This window comes from Cyrtonyx montezumae, unplaced genomic scaffold (genome assembly GCF_038088225.1).
Source record: "Cyrtonyx montezumae isolate F1298 unplaced genomic scaffold, pur_monq_1.0 scaffold_36, whole genome shotgun sequence".
NCBI classification, from domain to species: domain Eukaryota; kingdom Metazoa; phylum Chordata; class Aves; order Galliformes; family Odontophoridae; genus Cyrtonyx; species Cyrtonyx montezumae.
Window position 1 is genome coordinate 1,179,576 of NW_027072041.1, and position 18,059 is coordinate 1,197,634.

An 18,059-nucleotide genomic window follows, 5' to 3' on the forward strand; every position below is an offset into this window, starting at 1 on the left:
AGGAGGGCCTTCTGCAGCAACTCTGCGCACAGCAGACTTCAGAAAAATCAGTCAAATGAAGAGAGTGAAAAGTTTTATTTGCTCAGTAATTCACAACAAATCAAGTTTAAGTCAACCACAGTATTTTCTCCATTATATCATCACAAAATATGAACAAAAGCATATGTTCTTCTGTATATAGTGTGTTGCTCAAGTGCTAAGTAAAACAATTACAGCAGATTAAGAACAAATCTACAGCATTCCTTTACTTTAGCTGGTTCTGACACAGAGATATACTTCTTTATTTGAGAGTCAATTCCAAGAGACTTAGCTAATTGCATGGCATTTTTATCATCACTGATTAGTGTTCCCAGAGCCACAAGGAGTCTAAAAACAGCTTCAAGATCTTTAACAACTTCCATAACCGTGCTGATAACTGATAAGCATTGAGCTTTTCCCTCAATGTTGTTGACTTTATGTAAACATACAGCATAGTTTAATGTCAGTGTTGCAAGTGCAATGTGGACATTTTTATTACTGCCTGATTTCACTTCTATTGCTTGTGTCATTATTTCATCTCTCTGTTCCATCAGAAGCTTCTGGCCTGCTTGGCTGACAAAGCAATTGCAAAGAGCTCTAAGTGCCAACAGCTGGTTTGCTGGCTTTCCTTGAGGGTTCAGAAATTTGAGGAGGAGATGGATAAATTGCACATGAGTCTTTTCACCACAGAAGTTCTCATTCACAATAGGATGCCTGACGGACAACCTAAGAATGTCAAGGGCTGGAAAGACAATATCTAAGAAACAAGAAAAATATATTTTAGTATTAAATTTACATTGGGTGCAAGCATGCTTGTGAGTTTACTGTCTATTCCCAAAGTTAGGGGATGTAACAATTTAATATAGAAACAAAGCCAAGTAATGAAAAAAAACAACCACAACCAACAACCACCAACAAGCCTGCTTAATTTAGGACAGACTCCACAAAGTTTCTCAAAGCTTCCCAGTGACTAAATACACAGGTACCATTGCCATTTGTCCTTATGCTGCAACTTAAGGATTTAGTATAGGTACAGAACTGATTGCAGGAAAAGCAAGGTTGTTTTTAGGCCAAATTAATTCTCAGGCATAGTTTAGAAGAAAAATAAAGTACATTCAACTGATTAGCTGGATATCACTATAAAGGAGCCCATACTTAAAGTTTGTTCATTAGTTACTCTCACTTTCTCCAAATCTCAAATATGTTTGGCTCCTCAGGTCTATTATCAGTATTCCAAGCTTATAGCCATATCAAGGAAACTGAATCTACTTATCAATTCATTAAGCATTTTTTTTCCTCCAGAGACATGAAGTATTAATTTTACAGATACTGCATATCAGACTTTTTCTACTGTACAAAGAAATGAGCCACCACCAGCTCCCAGTTCCATAGAGTAAGCAATTTTTAATAAAAAAAATCCTGTTAAGAAGCTTGTAAGATTAATTTTAAAAAGCAGTTAATCTCAAACTGCATATTTTATTATGCAAATTGCATGTATTTGTACATGCAATGTACCCTATTCTTTCAGGATGTATGTTCATAAACAAGATAGTCTTTCGAGCCAAACCATCAGTACTGACAATGTTATGTTACCTAATGACAGTGTATCACTCCAATTGCATTCATTCAGAATGTCATGTAACTAACCCAGACAGCATAATCTTCAGAAGCCCCACCATATTAAATAGGAGACAGTTTAGTGATATATATTCATATAAATTTAAATAACTCATTTTATCTCTCATTTGATAGAACTCTTAACTTTGCTTTGTTTCCTAAAAAGCCTCTGAGCTTCTTAAAGAAGTTCCAGTTAATGAAATAGATACTGACATCAGTCACAGTTATTTTCTCTTTTACTTTTGTTCTTGTGCCAACAACAGTCTGCTAATTAACAGCTCTGCAGTTCATGCTGCTGCCACTGTTATCTTTAGTAGCAACTGTATGTCCTCCTCTAGGTTCTGTTTGGTTATTAACTATTTACAACAGACTCTGTAAATGCCAGCATTAACAGAGTTAATGTTCACAGTGATTCTGGTTCATAGTGATGTATTGCTGAGACAACAGTACAAAAAAATAACTGCAAATGTCTACCTTCTGGCCAGTTAATTGCTTTCCATAAAGTCTGGATTTGTTGTGCTGTAGGCATTTCTGCAGAGGTATTGCATGTTGTGGACAGTAACTTTTCTAAGATTACCAAGTCATCTTCTGTAAGTTTCTGTTCTTCAGTTGCATTGCCATTAAGTTCCTTTAGTTTACCTGTAAGACCAGTTGAAGAAGTATTACTGCCAACTTAAATACAAATTTTTGTAAAGCGTTCTGTAGTATTTCTCTGAAGAAATTACAACTGTTATGATCATTTAAAAACATGACATCTCACGATTTCAAGTTTCTAATTTTCATCACCACAACAAATACTACTGTCAAGCCTCTTTAATACTGCCATGCTGATTCAGAGCTCACATTTTAGCCTACATGCAGGCAAAGACGCAGAAGAGAAGAAATGAAAAATATTTGAATAAAATTTTAATCTGGATATATTTAAACCAGGTATTCTATTTTCCTATAGTGTGAATACAAACTAGTTTTACAAAACTCATAACCACATTGAAGGCACTCCACTAGAACACACTGAAAAAAAAACCAACCAGGAGACAAATAGGTATTGATTCTGTGGAATAGTTACATTACAGAATATGAGTATTGGATGGGAAGAAACAAGGCAACAGCAACATTCGTCGAAAGCGTGGCCTACTACTAAACATTGTATACCATTTTCTGTAATGCAGAAGTTCTGATTAAACACTAAAAAAAAAAGAGACCACTTGACTCTGAAACTACATAATACCTTCAGCACAGCACAGATTACACTTTGAATTTCTAGTAAATTGAAACTCTCACGAGCAAAACTTGAAAGGGATTACATAAGACCCACATTATCCAGCAGCTAGAAGAAAAAAAAACCTCACTGTTCAGGTGTACCACCTCTGTAAATGAAACACTGAACAGAGCAGACAGCAGGAAGTAAAAAAAACAAAACCCTAGATAATCTGCATTAGATATAAGAAGAGAAGTAAACCACAGAAGAATTCCTAGGCCTTCTAACACATCCACCATTAAAGCCATTACTATAATCTTAAAAGGTCAAAACTGAGAAAGAGCAGGAGAACTACTAGAAGTCATTTAGATTTTTGGAAAAAAAAAAGGTTATTTGTTTTAAACAGATGAAAAAAAAAAAGATCCTTGAAATTAAGATACTGACCCAAAATCTGTGTAGGATTGGCCTGGTCAAAAGTGACAGCATCCTTCTTAGGAAAATAAACATTTTCAGCTTTAGCTGATTGGTAGGCACCCATTCCTACATGAACAAAATAAGAGAAGTTTAACAGCATACCAAAGTGTCTGACACAGAACATTACCCTACCAGTAAGACTTTCCCACTGTCCATCACTCAGATGGATTTTTTCTTTTAATAAAAATGCAAATTGCTGTCTTTCTTTACATTTTTTATGTACATTTTTATGTGCAAGGGTTAAAACCTAATGCAATCCTTCAAAAGCTTCTTCCTCTGTGTTCTCTCTATGACAGATATATTAAAAATTCATACTTGCTTATGTGGTATCTCAATTACAATGAAACAAAAATACAGTCTTAGAAATTGATATTGGAATTAAGATATGAAAGGTCTGTGGCTTTAGAATAACATTTATTCTGCTCCTCCTTATTTTCCTAATAAGCAGACCTAGATCTGCAGTAGGACAAAGTTACATCGAACACAAGATTAAACCAACATCACAATATTAATAAAAAGCTCTAATTTATGATTTTCTAGACTCACAGAAGAATTAGTAATTATATTGTATAACTTCCATTATAACTGCACTTATTTGTTTCTTTGTGCAACGATTACTAGCATACCAAAAATCTTCTCCTAATGTGTATTATAATGCTTCTGTGCATATGGCACTACAGCATGGAAGTCACTCCAAAAGGAGTGCTTTGTATTTATTTCCATGGAAATCACTACAGATGAAAAGAGCACAAGAACACTATTTGATTGAGCATATTCTCAGCTACAAAAAACTCTTTTAACACAACAACCACCACTAACAACACATTATCAGCAACTGATGAACAATGAATAAGAGTCTGCAGGCTGCACTCATAAGTCTGCATGGAGCTGTATCAGAGGAGGATCAGGCTGGGTGTAAGAAAAAAGTTATTCACAAGACTGTGGTCAGGCTAACCAGTGCAGAGCTCAATGCCCCAAGCTGCCAGAGTTCAAGGAGTGTTTGGACAATACTCTCAGACATGGGGTTTGAATTTTGGGTGGTCCTGTGTAGAACCAGGAGTTGATTCGATGATCCCTGTGAGTCCCTTCCAACCCCTGACATCCTACAATTCCTACATGTAAAAGAAAGCTTTGTTCCCCTTGCTTTCTGAATAATTTCAAAAATATAAGCAGTTTCAATCTGCTTGTAATGTTTAAGTATACATTTGTAACAGTATAGAATCCATGTCAAAAGAACAACCAAAGAAAAAGATGCCCTTTACATGGCAGGCCTCATTCTTACCTGTGTATGGATCAAGCCCAGCCACTGGAGCTCCCACATTTGATGCTGAACCAGGAACATAGCGACGAGCACCTGGATAGAGAGGTTAGACTTTTTCATCACCACCACTAGTAAAGAGGTAGTGCATACATACTTTTCATCAGTAGTTTTGAAATATCATTACTAAGGGTTTTATTTTGCTCTAACAGAATTAGGAAGAAGTCCTCTAACCCTTCTTGAAACTTAGGGATTTTTTCTATGTAGGTGTGAGAATAGCACTGGTGGCAGTGATGGCGCTTGCAAGCTAAGTGACTGTTTGGAGACATTCTGGAAGTTTTTCTGGCACCACCGATGCCCATACCCTTGGTACAACAATGTGCCATGACTATTAAGAACTCTGGGCTGCTGCCCAGGCCTGCCTTCTCCCTCTGCCTACAGCAGTGATGGCCTCTCCTGAAGGAAGATAGGCTCTACATGTGGTACCAAGTACTCAGGTGACAAAGCCTTGAATCATCAGCAGAGCTCAGAGGAGACAGGCAAGGTTTTTAGATATGAGAAATTGAATCACATTAAGGAAGCGACAAAGGACAGCTGGAGACCATATTAGAAGGAGTATGGAGAAAGACTGTCAAGATGGGGAATGCTATGACTTCAAGTAACAGCAGGGAGGCTTTTGCTCCACATGGACACATGCAACTGCAGAACAAATATGCCAGGCAGTGGTGAGGACAAATACCAAATGAGAATACAACAGAGGCAGTTGAGACTGTACCTAGCATGTGTCAAAAGGGAAAAGGCAAGCAGAGTGGTTAGAGGCTTCCAGCAGGGTATGGAGACACCTATCTACTGATGTGACCTGTTCTCTTATCTTGGGAATTTTGTTGTTTGGTGGGAGCCAGGACACAGGATGTCATCAGATCTGCCACAGCTTGCTTGGCCCTCATACTTTAACCCCTGCTACTCTTCCACCTATGCATCAGTGACACTGCCAAGAAAGACCTGTAGAGAATCAGGAGTAGTTAAGAGAGCTCTGAGGGAAGGTCCATGTCTACACTACCCTTCTCTGAAGATCAAAAGCTTCTAGGCAGGATGAGATGCCTCTGCAAACAGGCTTCTTACAAATGAGAAGGATTTAAAACTAGCTGTAAGAGGAAATATTAGAATCTAAAATTTAGCTTATAAAGGTACCAGTAATAGTCACATAATAAGATAAAGAGAATACTAAGAAAAAAAATAATCTATGAAAATGCCTGATCCTGAGCTGGCCATTCCTGTAAGACTGGCAAAACATAGCATTTAAGATCTTACTAGTTTGCTTTAGAGTACAGAGTGACATAAGGCAGACTAGACAAACAGAGGGCTTTCTCCTCTGCAAAACAGATGACAGGCTTTGATGTTTCTTACATCAGTGGAATCGAGCTTATCAGTCTGACCCACAGTGCTACCCCAAGTGGAGGAATGCAAGAAATAGGGTTCAAGTGCCAAACACACTAATTGAACACTGTAAAATACACACCTTAAACGCTGGCAAGATGAACTGCAGTAAAGATAATGAATATTATATTACCTGTAAATGGATCTGCTGCAGGCACTGTATTTGACAGAGATGAAGAGCCCGGAACATAACGCCCAGCACCTAATGAAACATACATCCTTGGTGTTAGTGAACTATCAGTATTTTCAGACAGCTGCAACTGAAAAATGAAGGCAACCAAATACATCTCATGGCTTATTGTGGCACTACGACAAGTTAGATCCTCTTTACACAGTTCCCCAAGTGATCAAGAAAATTCAATCTAATTATTTCAGTCAGATTTTTTTTTTTTCGAGACATAATCATTATACATTTGGACAGAGTCAAGTTAAAGGTATGAGCATAAGTTCATACAATTGCAGCACCATGAGACAAATGAATCTGACTGATGGCATCTAAACTCATCTCTAGTTCATTGCAAGAAAAAAAAAAAAAAAACATTTAGCTTAATTATCTTCCTTATATTTTGTTTCTACCTATAACTTTGTTGAACTGTTTGAATAGTGGATTATGCTGTAATGCAACAGAGAGGATGTAATCAATGGACACAGTTTGGCTGGTGAGTAATTAACTTTTAAGTTTGCTTTTTAATAAACTAAAATAATAATAAAATACAGTTTTCATTCCCTGCCTGAAAAGGCATTACTCACATATCTCACTCAGTTTCAATTCTTTCTCCAGTTATATTTTTGCATTTTATTCATTGCATTAACAGCATCTGGCCACTGTTAACCTAGTATAAAATATAACATTTCCTTACATTATAAAAGAAAGGTTAGACTGAAAAAAATACAACTGGTTTGATTAACATTTTGTTGAGACTTACTCTGACAAAAACCTCACAGCTTTTACAAGCTTGTCTATTTTTCTTGTCAGGTCTTTCTGTGCCATGCCTTCCATCATTTGAGGACACCCATGTGGTGCAGGAACTAGGACACTGAAGTTTTTATGATCAGAGAATGAGATGGTGAGATGGACTGAAAATTGCCTGAAGACATGGGGCCAGAGGGTGGCATCAGTGGCACAACATCTAGTTGGAAGCCAGTAAGTGGCAATGGACCCTAGCTAGTATTGGAACCAATCCTGTTTCATACCTTCACTAGTGACATGCATGAAGTAGTAGAATGCACCCTCAGCAAATCTGCAGGCAAAACAAAATGGCAAGAGTGGCTGATAGTCCAGAGAGCTGGTAGTCTTACTGCCTAGATGGACTTGGCTAGGCAGTAACCTCTTGAAATTCAGAGAGATATTCAAAGCACTGCACCTGGAGAGAAACAACTCCAGACACTAGAATGTGTTAGGGACTACTAAAAAGCAGCTTGGCAGAAAAGGACTTCACAGTCCTGACGGACACCAAGCTGCTGATAAGTCAGCAATGGGACTATACTGCAAAGAAGGATAATGTGCTAACTAGGCAAAGTTCTGACAGTAGCTGAAGAGGTGATCCCTCCTCTCTATTCAGCAGTTTGGAGGCCACACCTGGAGTACTGTTCCAATTTTAAGATCCCCAGTACAAGACAGATGGACACAACAGAGAAAACAGTGAAAGGCCACGGGACACTAAGAAGGAAGAGACAGCATCTTCCAAGGCACGCCCAGCAACAAAACAAACTGACACATAGGAAGTTCTGTCTGGACATCAGGAAATGCTTTTTAATCATGCACATGACAGAGCAGTTGCCCTGAGAAGCTGAAGAGTCTCCCATGCTAGAAGGAAGGCAAGAGCCATCTGGTTATGGTCCCAGACAAACTGGCTTCCCCTGGCCCCCCCTACCTGAGCTCAAAGGTTAAACCTGATGATCTCCAGAGACTCTTTCCAGTTTCAATCATCCTGCAGCTTTTGTCTGCTTGAGAAGTGACCTACGCTGCCAGATACGCATAGCAAGCTTGCAGCAGAACTATAGTATACACAATGCTCTAAACCATACTGCTAAGTTCATGCCCTACTCTTGTGAAGGAATATATTTAAGAGAAAAATTCAAAGCATAGCAAGAACATTTAGAAGTACACATCTTTGTCACTTAACTTTTAGGTTGTACATCACAAAAATTGACATTGATTTTTTTTTACCTGTAAAGGGGTCTGAAAATTCAGTATTTGTACTCAACGTTGCTTGCCCCTTAGTGTTGTCTATAATAAACTTGGCCACCTGATCCAGAAACATTGGATTAAGATCATTCTTTTGCAGGAAGTTATATGCAGTCAGCCAAGGATCATCAGAAATGTTGTATGGCAGTTTGTAGGAAGGTCCACTTTCATTTACATCAATAGTAAAGACATAATCGTACTCCTGTAAGCAGGATAAAAACAAAAGTAAGTGGGGCACTTGTCCGTACATTTTGCATAGAGACATTTAAAACGTAGACTTAACAATGGTCCAAACCTAAGTCTAAAAACTTTAATTCTGCAAGTGGCAGGATGTATCAGTAGTGGTCTCATACACTATCTCTAGCAAATAAAAGACTGTAACTATATCCATTGACAAATAAAAGGCTTTAACTAAACCCTACATTTTCCAAAATTCTCTATTTCAAGAAAAACAGGCTAGACTGCTATATATGTACATATGTTATCATTATGTATTACTAAGTATCTCATGGACAGTTCTGACTGCTGGTATTGGCATAAGACAGTCAGGCACCTGAAAAAGGTCAGGTTGAAAAAGCACACTACTACTACATAAGAATAAACCCGTTGGTTTTTTTAAAGCATAGAAGAGAAAGTTTGTTGCTATATAGCAATTTTTATGGGTATGCTTCAAGAAAATAGTTACTTTTCAGATTATCTGTCTTTATGTTCCAAAGTTAGAAAAAGGACAGAGAAAAACTGGTACCTAGTATTTCAGGTCAGCCTGACGTTATAAGCTGCAGGGTTCTCTCTCTTTGGAAAGGGAGTTAGATATTACTGTATCGAAGTTATAATTTATAGCACAGATTTTGATCCTTTTTTTAATAGCTGGCAGGTGGTCTTTCTGCAAAATAACTGCTACTTGTTTGCTGACTTTACAAAAAGTATTTAAAAAGTAAAACAAAAACTAACATTTATAGTCCTACCTGTAATAAATAGGTTTTATAAATAAATACAGTTATAATAAATCAATGATATGCAAAGAAGTATCAGTAAATCCCTATTTTTTAATCTATATTATAGCTAAGTCATAATCAGAATCTGAAATAAAGCGTTCAACTGAGAAAGCAATAAAGCCTACAAAATATTGGATATACCTTTCCTTCAAATAAAACCTTTCCAGATGTTTGTTGTGTGGCTCCAGAAGAACCAACGACCTCACCAATCTTTATCCATCTTCCTTCACTAACACTCCACTGATATGCTTCAACTTTCCCATTATCTTTAATCAGCCGTGTCTGTCCATCTCTTGTTCCTGCAGACATGAATATTTAACAGACTTAAATTTAATAAAATTCACTTTTAAGAAGGAAGCCTTGCATAGAAATCAAATATAAAGATGAAGAGATTAGTTGCAACTTCAAGTCTTGGTTCACCAAGACTTGAAGTCACAGCACAGAAAACTAGATTGTATATGTTGCAAGAATAGCAGAATATCTGACAATAGAATTTTACAATTATATGTCACCAGACTGAGTTGTAAAAGCAGTCAGAATCACAGAATCACTCAGGTCAGAAAAGACTTCAAAGATCACCAAGTCCAACCACGACCTAACCATACTTACCCTAACTCAAACAACCCACCCTCTGCTAAGTCATGTCCCCAAGCACCACATCCAAATGGTTTTTAAACACATCCAGTTATGGTGTCTCAACTACTTCCCTGGGGAGCCTGTTCCACTGCTTAACAACCCTTTCTGTATAGAAGTTCTTAAGTATTTCAGAAGTTCACCATTTTCCCAGGGAGGTGACAACTAAGAAGGTGATATTCTCTGATGGTTTAACAACATAGGAGGCTTGTATGACTTAAGACTTGCATGACTTGCTGGTTAGAATCAATGGCCAAAGTTACTGTTTACCTGGGGAAAAGTACTTGTCTATTTTAGAGTTAACTACAGTTTACCCCACTGTTTTCCTCAGTAACCTCCTGAGTACCTGAAAAGTATAAAATCAAGCTGAAAGCTACATCATATATACATTTTTTTATTTTTCTGTGGGGGGGGTGGTGGGGGAAGGAAGATGGAGAAGAAATTTAGTAGTCCTTTTGAGAGTTTTATGGCTGTCTCTTTTATTATTGTGCAGCTGGCATAGTAGATCCAGAACATCTTGAACACACTGCAGCATCCTGAAAGCCAGTTTTTTCTAAATTATTCTACAGGGTAGTTATTTTTTTACCTTCTTGGTATACAAAAAAAAAAAATATATATATATATAATATGTGTATGTAAATATTTATCACTCCAGTCCTGCCAACAAAAGAATCAGCGAAAGGAAAGCAGAACAAAATCTAGCTGTTTTCTTCAGCAACTGTTAAAGTAAGTAAAGTTAACTGTAAAGTTCAGCAACTGTTAAAGAAGGAAAGTAAACTGGAAGTACAGTTAAAAATACCAAAACTGTAAAAGCCTTTATTTTGAAATGTACAGAAAGTTTCAGAATGTCAGAATCAAGATCTGGAGGCACCTCTAGCATAACAGAAGTAAACATAACTCACCAGGATCCTTAAGGTGTTCTTTTCCAGGAAGATCATCAGCATTAATATCTCCTAAATCACCAGTTTTAGGGTCAATGGATGCTTGAGAAAGCTCATTTTCAAAAGCCTGGATTTCCTCAGCACTTGCTGTTCGCTTCAAAGACTTTGTAAACACTCTTATGATTCCATCACTGAATGGAGAGAAAACATTGAAAGAAAATTAGTATTTTAGATGTCAGAACTATATACACTCTAATAGTGAATTTTTATATCATAATAAACTGCCATTATTTCCAGTAATCCTTGTTTTATTTGTTTTTTTTTAATTAAGTTGCTCTTGTGCTAAAAGAAGGTCTACAGAAGGACGTACAAAGGTAACTTGAAGGTACATAACACAAGTCAAGGTAGGATATGACTGATACTATATAAAGAATGCATTTGATAGGAAGTCTAGTCTCAATGTTACCACATACCCAAAGAATTCACTTTTTACCTCTGCCATTTGCATACCAAAAGAATGACCTTTTGGCTGAAACAGTACATAAATTTACATTTCCATACACATCTTCATAGTTATACTTTTAAATACAGTGGGGAATGACAGTCAAAGGGATACACACAATTTCACCTGGGGTTTCTCAGATCTAATCCTGAAAACATACTGAGAATAAGACATGGATACCTTGCACCAACTACAATGTCATCATTGTCTAACACACAGCAGCACCATACAGACTGAGCTGGAAGTCTGATTGTTTGAGCACATTCCCCTTGCCTCCAGATTCTAAGAGATCTATCTTCTCCAGTGGTTACAAAATCTGAAAAGAAAAAAAATATAAAAGCTTTAAAGTCCATTTTTAGCATACTATGTTAGCATGTATGTAAGCCACTTACCACTGTTATCTAAAAATTAAAACAGTAAAAGAACCTTTCTATATTTTCATGCTTTTCTTAACAACAGTGGTAAATTGAAGTAACCGCATAGCTGTCTGTCCAAAAAAAAAAAAGTGAATAAAAAATTGCAGACTGAGCAGCCAGGGAAAAAGTTTGTTTACAACTAAAGATTGCCTTCTCCTTCCAAGAGCTTAAACAAAGAACTTGAAACTATCATTGTTCTGTTTTACAGTTTCAAGAACATTACTGTTGTTTCAAGTGTCAGATTTTTGCAAGGGCAGCCTGCTATTTCAGTAGACGCACATAAAACCTGCACAAAATCATGCACATTCTCTTATGAGGAGTTTCAGTGCAGAAGAGACTGAGATACATAGCCACCTTATCAATGAGCAAATGCATAAATACCTCATACACCACACAAAGTTAAATTATTTTGAATTTATTTTTTAACTGTCTGCAGTGGTTAGTTCTGAACCTTCAAAGCCTCTAACTCTCAAAACAAATACATACACCTCATGTATAAAATTGTTGATCTAAAATATTTCTAAGGTACTTTGAAATTACAGAATGGCTTGGGTTGGAAGGGATATCAAGTTCCAACCCCCTTGCTGCAGGCAAGGTTGCCAACCTTTAGATCAAGAACCAGATCAAATTGCCCAGGGCGTCATCCAGCCTGGGCCTGAACATCTCCAGGGACAGGGCATCCACAACCATTGCAGGCAACAGATGCTACCACCCTCCCTGTGAAAATCTAAGTCCTCCCTCCTTTAGTTTAAAACCATTCCCCCTTGTCGTACCACTACTGACCCACACTAGAAGTTCATTTTCCTCCTGTTTATAAGCTCTTTAAAAAATACTGGAAATCCGCAATGATGTCTCTCCACTGCCTTCTCCACACATAATAAGCCCTGCTGTCAGCCTGTCTTCATAGGAAGGGTGCTCAAGCCCTCTGACCATCTTTGTGGCCCTCCTCTGGTCTCTCTTCCAAAGCTGGACATCTTTCCTGTGTTGGGGACCCTAGACCTAGACACAATACTTCAGGTGAAGCCACACAGGTTGGACAGTCACCTCCCTGCCTTGCTGGCCACCCCTCTTCTGATGCAGCCTAGGATACTGTTGGTTTGCAAGTGCACACTGGTGGCTCATGTTAAGTTTCATCTACAAGGACTCCTAAGTCTTTCTCAGCAAGGAATTTTTCTCCCATTCTGTATACATAGGTAGGATTACCTAGTGCAAAACAGGGCACTTCACTTTGTTGAATCTCATTTTCACATGAGTTTATCAAGGTCTCTCTAGGTGCTATCTGCACCTTCTGCCTTATCAACCACAACACTCAGCTTAGTATCATCAGCAAACTCGCTGAGGGTACAATTGATCCCATCACCTGTGTCACTGGTAAAGAGGTTGAAGAGTAATGGCTCCAAGATGAATCCCCAGGGACACCGCAAACCACCAGCCTCCTCCTGGACATTAAGGCACTGACTACCACCCTCTGGCCATGACCCTTCTATCAATTCCTTATTCACTGAAATGTGTATAATTTAAAACTGCTAAAACATGCCCACTATATTAATAGTCCACAGCTGTTTGTATTTCATTACTGCTACGTGGATGGTAATTTTGTGTATCACTTTATCAAGGTTTCCTACCTATGAACTTTCATCTAATCTGCTATCATAATTCTGCCAGGGACATGGTTTGGAGTTGATAAGAAACTTTTTCATTACTCATGTGAACCAGAAAAACCAAGTGCTGACTGAGTTCTTCAGTTACGGCAGCTCCACAGAACTACTGAATGCCTATATTACCAATTCCTTTTGGAAGAGTGCTGGCTAATAGTCACAAAAAATAAACTTACCTTCACAATGAGGGAAGACAGATACACTGTATATATAATTTGTATGTCCATAATATACATGCAGACACTCGCCAGTGATATGCCATCTTCGCACACTAGCATCGTTAGAGCAAGAAAGGAATTCCATTTCACTGAGAGTAGCTAAACCTCTTACACAATCTTCATGGCCTTTGTAGAAGAAAGAAAATGTTTTTATGCAGTTTTTTGTTCAATTACCAGCAGTATATCACTTTTATTTAACTCACATCTATATTCTGGCAACCAACTTTCATAATGGAAGCACTGAAGGAAATCTAAATCTTTAAAAGTAACCAGAATTCTGGGTATACAACTTGAGAGAGATTTTTAAAATCCTGCCTTAAAGTTGTTCAGTTTACAGAAATCTCAGCAGTTTCCAATTATTTTTTCCTCGTTTTTAATTATACATAGGAATGAAATTACCACCTGCAGCAATATTTACCAGTAAAAGTTCTTTCACATCTGCCTGCCTTCCACAGCTTAATAGTTTTGTCAGCTGAACCTGTCAACATTAATCCCTGTTCAGGCAGTATTTTTACTGCCCATATTGCAGCTGTATGACCCTGAAAAAAAAAAAATAAAAAATCCCACAATACCATTAAACTCATCAAAGTAAAATTCAGTACCTATTTCATGCAAGAGAACTTTATACCTGCAATGTCATCATGCATCTGTCATTCAACCAGACTTTGGCAGTCGTATCCCACGATCCACTTAAGAGTGTGCCGAACTTTCCAGAAGAAAGGCTGCAAACTGGAATGCATTTTCAGATGAACAACGACAAGATTCGTGTACTGCCACCAACCTCATGCCAGCAATTTTCAATTATTTATTCAAGGATAATAATTTGTCATTAACAGCATACCTATCATTGAGAAGTTTGGAGAAAAATTAAGTAGAAATGTAGCTGGTTTTACTTTTTTAATGTTTTGCATTACTGCAAAAATTGCCATATACATTCTTTGTAAGGGAATCCAACTTGCTTCGTATAACACCATGGCTTTATATGACTCTGAAGGGAATACACCAGATGTTCTTTTACCTGCTGAACTACCCCAAATTTTCTATGAAGAATATAAGGCATTCCACAACTTCCTATGCATTGACACTATTTAATTTCTTTGTCATAGCAAGCCAAGAGATTTATAATGCAAATATGTAATTTTTGGTGCTGTGTAGCAGCTGAGGTTTCAAACTGATCTCCTGAATCCTTCAACACATTAAGAGTCTTGAGTCTCAGAAAGTCCAAGATTTGTAATATTTACTTTTTGAATTCCATAAATAAATACCGAATCAGATCATGAAAGCAAGCAAACAAAAACAAGCAAAAAAAACGTTTACGTTCTAATGCAAGAATTGATGAATCTTTTATTTTATGGCTTAAAATAGGGTATATAATACTGCTTTAATGACACATGTTGCATTATTTAGCTGAAGAGATGAAATTTCTGCACTACCATTTTAGAATTCGGTACATTTTTAAAGTACCAGTTAATATTACAGCCCAGTCAGGTAATAAAAGGAGCACTGAATGCTTGTTTATTCCAGGAAGCCTCTCTTTGTACTTCTACAAACTCAGACACTAAAACTAAGTTTAACACAATACACAGAGGATTACATTAACTGCTTCTTAAAAATGTAACTTAGTAAAAGAGATATCACTCTGTAAATTGCCCTGTGATCAGAAACTCAAATATTTATCAGCGTGAACACAGCAGTGCTTATGTTAAACTGCTGTTCCGTGAATTGAGATTATAAAATGCTACTTGTAAAGGGCATAATTAAACAGTTTCACAAGGTAAATATGAAAGAAATCAAAACGGAGTTTTACAACTTCACCTTAATTTCCAAATAAATCACAAACTTGTATGTAACAAACTTTAAAATATAAAAGAGTACATACCTGTATTCTTATGACCCGTAAGGATGTAAAGAGGAGATGTGTTGTCAACTGTGAAAATGCAAATATTATGATCATTGCCACCAGTTGCAATCAGCCCACGAGGATAGAGGTCACTTGGAGGTATGATGCACACACATGATACAAAATTTGAGTGGCCACGCATACAGTGCATTTCAGAAAATCCCCTGTTAAGACTAAACATATACAATAATCAGTCCAGTGTCACAACAGAAATAGTACTTACCTGAGGTTCTGAATTACAATAGCCATTTTATACTCCAGCTCTTGGATTACAGTCTTTGCTGCATATTACTGCAGATGAACTTTGAGAAAAACTATAGTCTAGCATACAAACATGTGAAGCCATCCACGTATATTTTTTCTTCTAGTTTAAAGCCATTACTCCCTGTCCCTACCACTATGTTTCCTGCTAAATCGTCACTCTCCAGCCTCCCTGTAGTTCCCTTTTAGGTACTGGAAAGAATTTAATGAGAATTTAATCCGAAGTAGTTGCAGTTTGCCTCTGTGAAACCATACCATGTCTCAAATCTCGATAATGTACCCTAGTATAACCCAAAACAACAGGGTATGTAAATGAGGAAAGTTTGTTGACTGAAAAATCTCTTCATTAGAATTTTTAAGCATTGTAGGTGTTTTAAAATAAATAGATTACACCTAATTCAAGAAGCACCCTTAATATTTCATTATGATATAGAATATCAATATTTTTTCTTGATAGAAAAAAAATGCTACCTGTGCTCACATGATAGGAGTACTGTTGAGTTTTTTCCCCTCAAAATCTCTATTATATCCTATTACTGACATATTTCTACATGGAATACATAGGTAAATCTTATAAATTCTCAAAAGCCCTTCTATCCTGAAGGCACAAAGAACAAGGTGACACCCTTCTATGAAATTTTACTAACAGAAGTAAAATAAAGCAGTTTGCTTAACCTGTCCTAAATCCCAGCCTTCAAAACAGAGAAATGACCACTACCAACACTATGACTGAGTAAATAAGCCATGCCTTCCTCTAGCAATCCTCTGGCATTAGGGGTCAGAATGAAAATTCCTTTCCTGCAATAAATTTCTATGCAATTTTGGAAGTTCTTCTTGAAGGAATGAAAGACCCAGGAAACCACTAATGCAATTAATCCTCCTCCATCTGAACTGCATGGCTGCAGACACCAACTGAAATAAGTGCAAACACTTGGGCAAATCTGTCAACTACTTCTGCTTCATAGAAAGCCACTGGAAAATAACTTCAGAATGTAGTTCAGAACTGAAAGCAGAAGCAGCTAAGCAGGTCCCATTGCTGCCTGCAGCACCTCCATCACATCTCACACTGCTCTGCAGGACCAACTCCCTGAGGAAAAGCCCTTGCAGCAACACAGGATTACAGGGGCTGGAAAGGGACTTCTGTAGATCATCCAGTCCAACCCTGCTGGCAAAGCAGGCTTCTATGGTACGTTGCCCAGAAATGTATCCAGATGGGACCTAAACATCTCGATGAAGCAGACTTCACAGCCTCTCTGGGCAGCCTGCTCCAGTGCTCAGTCATCTTCAAAGTAAATAACTTCTTGTCATGTTTCTATACAAATTGCTGTGTTTAATTTGCACCTGCTATCCCTTGTTCTGTTGTTAGGTATCACCAAAAGCAAAAGAATCTGACCCCACCCTTTTAACTCCTGCACTTTAGATATCTGCAAACAGTGATGAGATCAACGGGTACTCCTCTTTTCTTCAGGCCATGCATTCCCAGATCTCTCAACCTTTCCTCATAAAGGGAAGTGTCATCCTCCAGGCCCCAGATTGTTCCAGTGGTTCTCCTTTCAGAAGATTCCCATCCTCCCTGACACGAGGAGCCCAGAACTAGACAAAGTATTCAGGATGCAGCCTAACCAGGGCAGAGTAGATGATCTCAGAGAAAAAAAAAGCCAACAACGTTTTTCTTTCCATTTCCAATGCTTCCGTGTATTTTAATTTTCTGTGCTGTCTGTCCAGGGTGGGTAATCAAAAAGCCTTCAAAAACGTTCAAAATACGCTGCTTTCCTTTCAAAACCGTGACGTTTTCAGGATAACCTCTGCCCTGACAGCGAGGAGAAAGCAGCTCGAGCATCACCTGGATGAAGCCTCCCACGTTCACAGAAACCGTCGCCGTACCCACGACAATGCCAGCAGCCCTCCAGCCGTGCTCCCCAGATAAGCTGCCTCGCCCCATTGCGATCCCTATAGTCATCCCCGCAGCCACACACGACTCCGCCGTACCCCCTGGGCCAGGCAAGGGCCAGGCCGCGAGCGCTCGGCACTCACCCGTCGGGCGTCCAGAGACGAGCAGTGCGGTCCCGGGACACGGACACGAAGCCGCCCTCGGGGAAGAGGCCTCGCGTTAGGCCCCGCACGTCCTGCTCGTGGCCCAGTAGGGAGCAGCGAAGCCTGTAGGCACCGCCACCACCCGCCATCGCGAAAGGTGGGACCGTCCTGACACAGCAACTGCCCCAGCCGCCGCAACCACCGCCACCGCCGCAACTGCCGGAAGCTGCCTTGCACCGCGCCGGAAGAAATGCCGCAGCACACACCAGTGGGAGGAGCCGAGACTGCAAGTCCCAGCATGCACTGCGCCGCACGGAGCGGGCACGGCGGCCGCGCTGCCGTCGCGGTGCACTCTGGGAGATGTCGTCCCC

At 38.6% G+C, this 18,059-nt stretch overlaps 1 protein-coding gene across 1 annotated transcript; it reads right to left on the minus strand.

Moving 5' to 3' along the window:
- Window positions 1-56: 56 nt before the first annotated feature.
- On the minus strand, window positions 57-17,891 carry PLAA (phospholipase A2 activating protein). Its single transcript, XM_065745479.1, has 14 exons — window positions 17,689-17,891; window positions 15,373-15,566; window positions 14,122-14,222; window positions 13,912-14,032; window positions 13,452-13,619; window positions 11,382-11,517; window positions 10,721-10,890; window positions 9,327-9,484; window positions 8,173-8,392; window positions 6,136-6,204; window positions 4,590-4,661; window positions 3,278-3,373; window positions 2,110-2,274; window positions 57-775 (listed from the first exon to the last, which is right to left on the minus strand). Exons 1-14 carry the CDS (start codon window positions 17,835-17,837, stop codon window positions 210-212), a joined length of 2,385 nt encoding a protein of 794 aa, XP_065601551.1. The 5' UTR covers window positions 17,838-17,891; the 3' UTR covers window positions 57-209.
- Window positions 17,892-18,059: the final 168 nt, after the last annotated feature.

What these genes read in the sequence shown, in the direction of transcription:
- PLAA (XM_065745479.1), bottom strand. Translation starts at nt 17,837, where the DNA reads ATGGCGGGTGGTGGCGGTGCCTACAGGCTTCGCTGCTCCCTACTGGGC. An exon ending in TACGGGTCATAAGAATACAG is followed by an intron (nt 14,223 to 15,372) that starts GTATGTACTCTT and finishes AATGCATTCCAG; the next exon opens with TTTGCAGCCTTTCTTCTGGA. An exon ending in AGAACACCTTAAGGATCCTG is followed by an intron (nt 9,485 to 10,720) that starts GTGAGTTATGTT and finishes TCATGTCTGCAG; the next exon opens with GAACAAGAGATGGACAGACA.